At 39.0% G+C, this 12044-nt stretch overlaps 1 protein-coding gene across 2 annotated transcripts in view; it reads left to right on the forward strand.

Annotated features, from left to right (window-relative positions):
• Positions 1-12044, forward strand: part of AMN1 (antagonist of mitotic exit network 1 homolog) — a 469636-nt gene that overhangs the window by 454287 nt on the left and 3305 nt on the right. For both annotated transcript variants that reach the window (XM_069860350.1, XM_069860342.1), the window contains exons 3-5: positions 1661-1805; positions 5248-5465; positions 9662-9718. In XM_069860350.1, coding sequence (XP_069716451.1) covers positions 1661-1805; positions 5248-5465; positions 9662-9718 — 420 coding nt within the window. The remainder of the gene's footprint in view (positions 1-1660; positions 1806-5247; positions 5466-9661; positions 9719-12044) is intronic.

Consider the following 12044-nt stretch of genomic DNA (forward strand, 5'->3'; position numbering starts at 1 on the left):
AACAGTCCATATTCTATCTGAAATTCCATCTTCTTTGAAACAGGTGCATTCAGTGAATATGAATCTGTGAATAATAGTAGAGAGCAAACCTCTAAGTAGCACTTGAGCATGTGAAGAATCATGGGCTAGGGAAGCTTAATCTCTAGCTACTTTAAATCAACAGTATTCTGATAGTACTCTTGCTTCTCATTTAGACTTCCTTGCATCCAGTGGCTCTTTTAATCGTAAGATTTCTCACTTGGCTTCAAAAACAGCTGTTTCCTCATTTTTGTTGTGTCCTAGGCAATTTGGAATTGTGAAAGTAAGCCAACGGTCAGAGGAAGCGTCCTGAATTGATGATTGCTTCAGCTTTAAGTGTGTCATCTCTGGGTTTAGTTGTTTCACTTCCTTAAATATAAATTCAGAACTATGAATCAAAAAGAGCTGAATGTTATCTTGTGAAAACTATTAACAAGTGCATTGTGTGGATATGTGTTGGTTTTGTAGCATAGAGACATATTTGAGGCCTGTAGCATTTTGGGGGAAAAAGCTGTTAAAGCTGTCTGCGTTCTGCCATTCATTTTGCGGAAAGGTTGCAGTTATAATCTACTAGAAGTTTTAGCTTTTTGTCAAAAGGCTTAGTTGACTTTGTCAGTAAAGATTTTAGCATATTTGAAAACAGAAAAAAACAGTATTCCTTGTAATATATTTCTTGTACCTGTTAAAGTGGTCAGCTGGGAAAGGAATAGGCCTTTAATAAGCCTGTCAGCAGTGCTGTTATCTTTGCTTGTGTGTGGAAATTACTGTATGCTTTTATCCTTTGAGCTGAGGAAGGGAATGACAGGCTGAAGGGAGCAGAGTAAGGTAATGAGAAAATGTCTTCTAATGCTTGCCTATTTGTCTACAGGACAGCTCAGCAAAGGTATAGATTGTTTGTGCAAGAGGGGGCTATAAACAATATTAAAATTTAGTGAGAATTCCTGAAAATTAAATTAGAGGTCAGATATGTATGTATTTTTACTAAAATCTGAGGCCTTCCATTGCTTTGGGTCTAAATTTCATAAATGTCCGTTTGAGGAAGATTTCACAAAAACCCCAACCTATGCTCTTGTGAGAGTGAAAGAGCCTATTTAATGAGGATTTGTTACCTCCTGATGGTATGATAATAAGGTTGCTTGTTTATGAGAACAAGATTGTGTGTGTAGGTGAGAAAAATACTCTGGGGCAAAATATCTTTCAAATATTACCTATATCTGTTCAGCAGATTTACGTTTTGATCACAGTCAGTATTTATTTACACTTCAGATTTCTGCCATCCAATTTGCGCTGCTAAGTTTGAGGGTGTTATTCTTGGTAAAAGTATCTGTACTGGCAGAGCACTGCTGCTAGCAACTGTACTGTCAAAATAGTACTTCCACTGTTTAAACAGTAGTGTTAAAGTACTCCTACTCTTTATGTGGTCACAGAAACTGAAAATTCATGCAGTAGGAGATGAACTGTTGTGGCTGATAATACCGTATTTTCTTTAGTGTTTTTAGTTCCTAAGACTCGTGACCCCATTCTCTAGTGAATATTATCTCGAAGTTCTGTGTGATGTCTAACATTACAAGTATTCTAGGTAAAAATTAGCATGTTCTATGACATACCAGAGTCTGACTGAAATGGTAGGTTTTCGTTACAGGTATTGCACCCTGCTGTAGAGTTTCTAGACCTCCGAGACTGTGATATTTCAGATAAGGCATTGTGGCAGCTTTATAACTGCAAGCAATTGAAAAAAATCAACTTAAATTCTTGGAAAGAAAACAGATTGGGAATCACTTCAGAAGGTATGTTATATGTGCACAGATAACTGGGATTTTATTTCTGTTTTTCTTGTCAGATTGGAGTAAATTGGAGAAAAAAGATGCCTAGGGTAAATATTGCTTAAAAAATCCCTAGAGCCGCACCGATATTAATTACAAGTCACTTCATTGGTGTAAATTATAGGCCAAGAGCACTGATTATCTTACAAAAGAGAGCTACCAGGTTATTCTAATAGTAGGTTTCTGGTAAAACTATGCTACATTTGATTTTATTTTCCACTTCATCTCTATCAGTCCTTCCTGAAGGCTTGTTCCAGAGCCTTAGCAGTACCACTGTTGTTGTAGTTCCAGGCTTGTGATTTCCTAAATTACTCTTTTTCCCTTTTAAAATTAAATGTATTGGCTGTTAAATAAGCTTATAGCATCTTCTCCAACTTAAAAGATTTGACTTGCTTGAAGACTTTAGGAATTCAAGTGTTAGAATCTGAAGCTGGAGGTTAAAAGTATCGGGAGCTATTAGGTTAAAGGAATTAAGCTTGTTGCCTTTTATTTCCTGCAAGTTCTGCTTTGTCTTTTTACTGCACTCTACTCCTTTGCTCATCCTTAAATCACCTTATTGAAAATGGAGGCATTAAAGTATTAATTTAGTGTTGAGCTAATTGATATCAGTCTTGGTTAGCGTTTCTTACCACTGCATAGTGATGTGCTAATCTTTTTTACCTCAGTAATTGGTTGAACTTTTAAAAATTTATTTTATTTATTTTCAGTGTCACCTCATTATCCTTTTTGACCCCTAAAATATAGTTTGCAATGGTCTTCCCTCCATGCCTTCATCTGCCCACTGATTACTAGTACCATTTAAAGGTACTGGCTAAGCCTGGAGCTCTTTATGTATAGTCTTTGTCTACTTGGATAGAGATTCCTGAGTACTTTGCAATTAAAACTGGGGAGTCTGGTTCTTTATTGACAAATTCCAACTTTACTACAAGGTTAAGTCAAATCACACTCACAGAGATATGTATGGGCGCGTACAGAGGTTCATGGATGTGAACACACAGAGGCAAGCCTGGCTAAAATTTCCCTCCTCTCAAGTTTAATGAATTAGTCTCTTTTGATGCATTGGCATTTGTCAGAGGAAGGTCTTTAAGTGCCAAGGGGTTATAGTCGCTGTTGACTTTGTTAGCAGATAGTCTTTAAAAATGAAGAAGTCTACCCTGAGAGACATCCCAGCTCAGCGCGAGATGCTGGGTGCAGCCCACTGTAATCCTGGATAGCTCAAAGGGTATCACTTAGAATCACAGTTTACTGGGTCACAGATGATTGACTTGGTCAGGATTTGTTGCCATGACTCACAATAAGTAACCATGGTACCTTTTATCAACTGTACAATTTAAGTACTTTCCAGATAGTACAGTTTGGTATTGTTGCTGTGATTCAGGTAGCAGGTGTACCAGGCTGTCAGGAGATGATTGATCATCAGTCCCTTTCTCAGAGGTCTTTTCCCAAGCACAGCAGTTTCAGGTACTCTTTCTTAAGAGTGCTCTAATGCTCCGTCTCACTGCATTTTTACAATGGGAATTCTTTCCCCCAACATGCCTGGCTTACCCTGGATTGATAAATGGCCCAAGGGGCGGGGGTCACACCATCACAGTGGTATGGAGAGGCATTCAGCATTTTGAAATATTTATGAACTCTAGCATTATGCATTGTCATTTTCTTTTCATCATCCTTGAATTAAAAGACCAAATTATTTCCTCGTACAGAGTCTTGGTAGCCTGGCATGAGGTGAAAGCTGACCTGGGGATAGCATATTGGATGTGCAGACACATGTAGCTTGGGGACTACACAGGTGCACAAGTCCATAGGACCTGATGAGATGCATCTGTGGATCCTGAGGGAACTCGCAGATGAAGTTGCTAAGCCACTATCCGTCATATTTGAGAAGTCGTTGCAGCTTGGTGAAGTTTCCACTGACTGGAAAAGGGGAAACATAACACCTGTTTTTAAAAAAGGAAAAAAGTGAGACCTGGAAAATTACAGGCTGGTCAGTCTCACCTCTGTACCAGGCAAGATTATGGAGTAGATCCTCCTGGAAGCTCTGCTGAAGCACATAGAAAATAAGGAGGTGATTGTTGACAACAAACACAACTTTAGTAAGGACAAATTATGCCTGACAAAACCGGTGACCTTCTACAGTAGGGCTACAGCATTGGTGGATAAGGGAATAGCAACTGATGTCATCTGCCTGGACTTGGATAAAGCATTTGAAACTGTCCCACATTACATTTTTGTCTCTAAATTGGAGAGATGGACCACTTGGTGGATAAAGTATTGGCTAGATGGTCACACTCAAGGAGTTGTGGTCAACGGCTTGATGTCCAAATGAAGACCTGTGACGAGAGGCATTCCTCAGGATCAGTATTTGGACTGGTGGTGTTTAACATCTTTGTCACATATGTGGACAGTGGGATTGAGTGCACCCTCAGCCACATTTGCCAATGACACTAAGCTGTGTGGCATAGCCAACATGCTGGGGGGAAGAGATACCATCCAGAGGGACTTCACAGACTTGAGAGGTGGGCCTGTGCTAACCTCATGAAGTTCAACAAGGCCACATCCAAGGTCCTGTATTTGGGTCAGGGCCATCCCAAGCACAGTCACAGGTTGGGCAGAGAATGGATTGAGAGCAGCCCTGAAGAGAAGGGTTTGGGGTGTTGGTTGATGAGAAGTTCAACACGACCTGGCAACAATGTGCACTTGCAGCCCAGAAGGGCAACTGGATCCTGAGCTGCATCAAAAGAACTGTGATCTGCAGGTCGTGGGAGGTGATTCTCCCCCTCTACTCTACTCTGCTTTACTTTACTCTACTCTCATAGGGACCCCACCTGGAGTACTGTATCCAGCTCTGGGGCTTCCAACATAAGAAGGACACAGACCTTTTGGAGCAAGTCTAAAAGCCCAAAGGAGGGCCACAAAGATAATCAGAGGGCTGGAGCACTTCAGCTGTGAAGAAAGACTGAGAGAGTTGGGGTTGTTCAGCCTGAAGAAGAGAAGGCGGTGGGGAGACCTTATAGCGGCCTTCCAGTACCTGAAAGGGGCCTACAAGAAAACCGGAGAGGGGCTTTTTAGAAGGGCATGGAGTGATAGGACAAGGGGTAATGGCTTTAAAATGAAAAGGGTAGAATTATGTTAGATACGAGGAAGAAATTCTACACTATGCGGGTGGTGAGGCACTGGCACAGGTTGCCCAGGGAGGCTGTGAATGCCCTGTCCCTGGAAGTGTTCAAGGCCAGGTTGGATGGGGTCTTGAGCAGCCTGGTCTAGTGGGAGATGTCCCTGTCCATGTCAGGAGGGTTGGAACTAAATGATCTTCAAGGCCTCTTCCAATCCAAACCTTTTTATGATTTAGCATGGTGGTTATGTTAACAAATGAATAATTCTTTAAACTGCTCTTTTTCTTTGACAGGTGTCGTAGCACTGGCCTTATCCTGCCCTTCCTTGCATGAAGTGTCTTTTAAAAGGTGCTGCAATTTAACCGACAGTGGAGTTATTGCTCTTGCGCTCAACTGCCCGTTCCTACAAATAGTGAACTTGGGCGGCTGTTCAGGCATCATGGATGCGTCTCTGCAGGCACTAGGAAAAAACTGCAAATTTCTTCACAGTGTGGACTTTTCATCTACTCGGGTAACTGTGGTGTGAATTAGTTAATTGACTTTTATTTGTTTATTTTTTTAATATAGTCATGATAAAGTTGAAAGGGAATCTTTTTAACTTCACTTTTAAAAAGAATTAGGACCACAGTTCACTTCCTATTTCCTCTCAAGGAAAAGGAAAGATATATTCTGCATCTTGGTAACCAGAAAAATACACATTTTGGTATTACAGCACGTATTATCAAAGATAATCTTTTATTAGAATATACTTAGTATTCATGACATTTTTTTTTCAGTATTTTTATTTAGTGCAATAATTTTCTTCAAATTGTAAAGTAATCCAAATTATTTCCTTTAAGTAAAGTAGAATCTTGAATAGATTGTTGTCTGCTTTTAGTTAGGAAGACTGAATATAGTAATTATACAGAATGTCAAATAATATAAGCCCCTAGCAGAAGTAAACACTCCATAACTAGGTCTAGTTCAAGAGTCACTGTGCTTCCTGAGTGGCTTGTCAGAGTTACGTTACGAAGCATGGAAGGAATGGTATTTAAAATGTCAGAAAGGTCAGATAAGAGGATTAAACAACAGTATTGAGCATAAGAAGGGAGAAGTCAGCTGCAACAGCAATACTGTAACATGCTTCATAGTTACAACAAGATAATGAAGTGAGGGAAAGGATTTTTTTTGCAGTAAGTGTAGCATTCCGTTGACTGTGGTAATGAGTGGTGACATTGAACTGAGTCAAGCACACAGCATTTATAACAAAGTATCACATCTGGAAAACACAAAGCAGGTTCTTATTTTAGGTGCTGTGCTTCTTCTTTCAGCTTTCCCAGAAACAGAGCATCAAAAATAATTTTAATCTTTTCTTTGGTAATTTTATTATCATTTAACTCTATGTCTTCAAACTTGTTTCATTACTTTTTTGTTCCTTTGTTTCTCTCTTCCATTTTAGGAAATAGATCCATTTTCCTGTATATGTTTTAAGTGAGATGAAAGCTTCTTGAGTAACTGAACACTTCCACATTTTTAATTCCTTTCTGATAATCATGTAGTGATAATACACTAAAATTCTGAATTTCATGTGACTAAAAATAAATGGAAACACGTGCTAGATATAAATGCAATAAGTTTAAGATGAAGCAGAGAAACTATGGATGGCTTATGCCTGCAGATATTGCAAGGCCTAACCATATTCTTGCATTTGAGTGCCAGGATGCATAGTGAAAATACCAAGTGGAGCTGGCAAAGCTGTGTCGAAGAGTAAAACAGTGAGAAAGTTGGTGTTAAAGAATACTAATCATTTTAGGCTAAAATGTAATCAGTCAGGTAAACTTTTCACCTAGATATGACAAACTTATGCTGAACTTTTACTGAATTACACAAAAGAAGGCCCCAGATCCAGTTCAAGCCAGAAAATAAGGAAGCTAGCCATGCCAGCTGCAAATCTGAACAATACGAAAGGCCTGTCTAGAGACAAGGGAAAAACCCAGGGAAGCACAAAAAGACCCCAGCCCCTAAAATGCCATTGGAACGACTGTCACTTGGACAGGGCGTGAAGAGCATGTTGGGGTGGGAACTTAGATTGTAAAGGTATAATTGCTGAGGGCTTTTTTTGTTTGGAATCCCTCTCCAGAGGCACCCAGCATGAGCTGTAATCTGATGCTGTACCATTGGTAAATTAGTCTGAAGTTATTTGTATTGCAGAAACTGCCTAGGGAAACCTAGAGTTGTGCCAACGGGAGAGACTTGACAGAGTGGGTGGAAACAGAGTCAAAAAGGGCACCCATCCGTTCACTGGAGCTGCCTGCTGTGTATGGACCATGGTCCTAGCAGGCGAAGTCTCAGGTGGAGTGCATGTGACTGTGTGGAGTGTATAAATGAACAGGCAAAGAGGAGCACAGCTCACTTGCAGGGACGTGGAAGCAGATATGAGCTAGACTACAAAGGGGCCAAATGCCTCAAGGTAACGTAGCCATTTTAAAAATGGGCTCATCTGGTGGCTGCAGAGCTGAAGTACAGTAAGCAGAAGGTATAGAAGTACAAATAACAAGAAATGGGGTGGGTGCAGCAACAGAAGGATGGAACTAAGAAAGAGCTGTAGATCTGTGTCCCCTTTATGCACACACAGAGTGTGAGTGGAAGCTTGGCCTGAAGAACTCTGCTACAGTGGCCCAGGACATATGAAATCTATTTATGTTTGCCTATCAGTATGATTATGTTACTATTCTGAGTAGGAAGGATTCATGTATAAACCCTGTGCTTACTACTCTGGCTCTAGTATGCTCTAAATCCCAGCAGTGTTAACAGGCAGGAACACAGGCTTGAAAGTCCATATCCCTGCACTAATTAAACAGTACATTTAATCTTTAGTGTTATGACTCAATGTGTAGCAAATAATTGTGGGAAGAATCTTGCCTGAAAAAGCTGTGTAGACTACAACATTTTTCTGTGTAGGGTTTGGGGCAGTTTAATTCTCTGTAAAATATGTTGGCAAAGCAGGAGTGTTGCAGGTTAGCCGTTTATCTGTCTTGACACTTGTCACGTAGAACAGAGCTCAGTTGCTCAAGTATTTAACAGCTGGTACTGGAGTATGTAAGCCTTTGCTAGAGATGCCTACAGAGTTTGACGGCAACTGGTTTGTACCAAGAAGCTGATGTATTTGTGGCTTGATACTAACTGCAGGTGGTTTATCCCCAGTATAAGTGTGTATGTCTTGATGAGGGTGGGCAGATGTGGCATTGTAGGCAATGCACATAGATATTCAATAGAGTAAGAAACTACTGCAGCACTGTAGTATTAGTATAGCAGTGGTTACTGTGAGCTCATTCAAGGAAGTGACGGGACTTCGATTTATTATAATACAAAAGTGTTTTCATGCTCTTGCACTGTCACATCCATGCATTCTCAAGCATCGAAACAGTAACATTCAAATAGTCTCTCCAATGTTCAGACACCAACCTAGCAGTGTGTTCCAAGTTTGTTTTGATGAAATGGAGGATAAGGGACACAGACTGTCAAATCTTCATCACTATACTTGGGTTGGTCTTAGATTAGTGACCACACATTGGTTTTGGATGTGCTGTTGTATACCCTTTAGGGACTGACATGGATTACTCTCTCCATTCTGTCCCATGTGTGAAAGTTGTTAGAATTTATTTATTTACTGCCCGTTGTCTCCTGGTCCGAGTGTCTTGAGGAGCTAAATGTGCTATCATCTTGATGATCTGCTAAGCTGAGTACTGACAATACCTGCCATTCATATAGACCTTTGTGTGCCTCTCTGCTAGCACATTCCTGTTCATTCTCCATTTACAGTGTTTGACCCTTTCTATTACAGTTCTGTACAGCAGAGTTGCATTAGAGGGCCAGAAGGCAATAAGACAATTTGTGTAGTAAGAATAGATCAAACCCTTAAACAGAAATGGAGCTTGTGGTCTCTGGATTCTAGTGTCAAATTTAGCCGAGGCATACTGTGTATATTCGATGACTGCTGTTCCTGCCATCCATACGACCTGTGTGATTGATCTGATATCCAATCCAGCTTTTGATAATGAATTTGATTCTTGGAAGCAAATAAATTAATTGGCCTGTCTTGCTTTTCTGAGGAAAGGAATGTCTTTTGTCTCTCTCCTCTCTCTTGCAGGTAATCATTGATTCTTGGCTGTCTGTAGCTGATAACTTTGATAAACCTTTTAGTGCAAGTGTATGACTGTTTGAGGGATTTTTATCTTACGTGACTGATTTACTTTAAGTAAGACAGCAGGCAAAATACTGCTAAGATTACTTTTTTTTTTACCCAACCCAAGAAACTTCCTTCAGGAACATCTCCAGCAGTCCTGGAAAGAAGAGTAAAAGTGATTTAGGTAGAGTGGAAGTGCTTTAAACCTTATCAATTAAAAGTGCCATGCTCTGACCGTAGTAGTCTACCCACTGTTAAATGAGACAAGGAAGCTGCGGAAGTAGCAGTTACACAGTTGGAAACATGCAGATAAGAGAGCCAGGCTGCATCACATGGCAGTAAACCAACAATGTTTAATAGAGTGGAAAAAACATACTTGGATCGTTTTTTCTACAAGCTTAGTTGAGAAGGGAATGCTGTAATGTTAAGTGTGTTCAGTGACTGCAGGGAGTGAATAAATTAATATAATTTTTTTCAGAAATGTCTGTTTTTGAAAAAATGAGCTTTAATTCATTGTTAATAATAATGTGGTTTTTCACTAGGTAACAGATGATGGCGTTGTAGCACTAGTGAGCGGAACATGTTCAAAGAATTTAAAGGTAACTTACTTAACCTAATAACAAAGAAATGAGCAAAGGCAAATACCTGCATTTTAAAATTATTATTATCTGTACTGCTTCTGAGGGATGCTTTTTGATGGCTGACTTTTGCCTTTGTTTGTGTGCACACTTGCTATGATTTTGGTTATGAGCTGAATATTTTCAGTCTCTCTGTAGCTGTGCCCCAGACCAGCTATTTTAAAATCTCAGTCATTTCAAAATCATTTTTCTTCTGTTGAATATAGTATACTTATTTTACATCATGTTGTTTAAGAGAGCTGTATAATAATTGCAAATGAATGCTTAGTCTTCCCTTCTTTCTTTGGAGTTATTTCTGGATTCTGTTGAACACTGAGGCAGATTTTGTAATGTGGATGATTTAATGGATTTGAGAAATCAGTTAGCACCTTTGCATATGTAAAGCAACTGTGAAAATGAAGTTGTCTTTGCATAAGAAGTTGTCTTTGCATAAGACACTGAGACAGTGATAAAATGATGGAGAAGAGGCATCCCATACCTCTTATGATAAGTGATCATCTGTATTTTTATATAATACATTGCATATCTATGTGTGTGGTTTTGCTTTCATAAAGGCTGGTTCTGAATCTAAACTACTCATCTAGAAACGAAGATGGGAAGCAAGTAATACATTTGCTAGTTTATAGATTTTTTTTTAAATAGAAAAAACAGCCCTGAACAAAAGACAAAATCTCAGTCAACTGACAGTATTAATAACCTGGAAAAATAGAACTGTTATTGTTTTATTTGGAGGGTGAACAGTTAGATTTCGTTTTGGTCTTTTTGCAGCTGCTTTTGTCTATTCTAGACAATCTTTTTAGTCTTGATATGTCTTGCAGTACAAGATGAAATTATTATTTTTCAGACCATAGCGAGGAGAGATCTTTTTTCTATATACTAGAACTGATTTGAAAATATCATTTTCTTTTACCTGGCTATACCTTTAGCTGTAGCAACATATTGATTCCAGAATTTCTAAACAGCCCTGAGACTGTGCAGATAGTCTTCATTAGACAGCTCTTGAATCCAGCCTACAAATATAAAGCACTGTGATTTCATTGAGTCATTTAGACAAGGTCACTCTCAAAAGTCTTCAGTACATGTGTCTTAAAACACAATTTGTCTAATAAGTTTATTGTAATAAGTTTTGGGTTTGCTATTGAGTAGAGTGGCGCTCTGTACAGTTCACAGAGGGTTCCTACAGAGTTTTAAACTGCTATCCAGCAACGCTGTTATAATTACCCTGCCAGCATTATCTTCCTCTTATGTGTTGTTACTGTCCACAGTTCAGAGAGAATTATGTTATTGTGTTTAAGCCCTTTTTCTTTGAAGCACAGAAACGCAGTTCCATTTATTTTTAATAAAAATGTCCAGCTTACAAAATGTGGCCTTTGCTGTTTCTTGGTCACATTGCTGTAGTTACTATTTCTTTGAAAGTGCACAGGTTATCTTGTGTGTGTGTGTATGCGTTTGGATGCCTGTGGAAGCTGTACCAGATCAGGAAGAACAAGTTAAGTAGCTTACACAAGACCTGTTTCATCTGTAAGTATTCAAGAAAGTAATGTTGAGGTGGTGGGCTTCAATTTCAGAAGAACTAATGGGAAATTTCTGTCATGCCAGATTAAATAGTGGTATGGATTTTGCTTATCCATTTTCCCATGCTCAATGATTGTTTCCACTTTCTTAAAAGCCATGTGTTTAAGTGCTTTTGCATTTGTTTTTTTAGGTGTTTGGGTTTTGGAGGGGGGGTTGGTGGGTTGTTCTTTTTTGGGGGTGCAGCCTGTGCAATTTTAATATGGCAAAATTTTGTGGTTTTGTGGGGGATGACAATTTTAAAATTAAGAGTTGTATGCTATCAGTATAAACAGAATGGTTTGTGTCTCTTCATTTACAAGCAGTAAGAAAAAGAAAGTTAGTAGAGAATATGGAATTATTTGCTACAGTCTCTTCTTCAGTGTGACACTTCTCGTTGCCAGTGTCACAATCTTCATGCCTCTGTTTCATATAATCAAAGTGCAGATTTCTAGACAGTGATCTAATAATGTCAGGTACCTGTTGTAAAAAGTAGGGTCTTAAAATTTTCGAACTGTAACTAGGAGGGAGATTTATAAATCTCCACTTCATTCAGAGGCATTCAGATCCCACATATAACTTAATAAAATGAACTGAAAGCTATACATATATCAGCTTTTATAAATCTTGCCTCTCTGAATATGATTCTTGTTTTCTGTGTCATCATTCTGTACAAAGTTGCATTTATTACAAAAGTTCCCTTTCATTTCTGTGCTCTTTAAAGATCTGGGAGTTT

This window comes from Phaenicophaeus curvirostris, chromosome 1 (assembly GCF_032191515.1).
Source record: "Phaenicophaeus curvirostris isolate KB17595 chromosome 1, BPBGC_Pcur_1.0, whole genome shotgun sequence".
NCBI classification, from domain to species: Eukaryota; Metazoa; Chordata; class Aves; order Cuculiformes; family Cuculidae; genus Phaenicophaeus; species Phaenicophaeus curvirostris.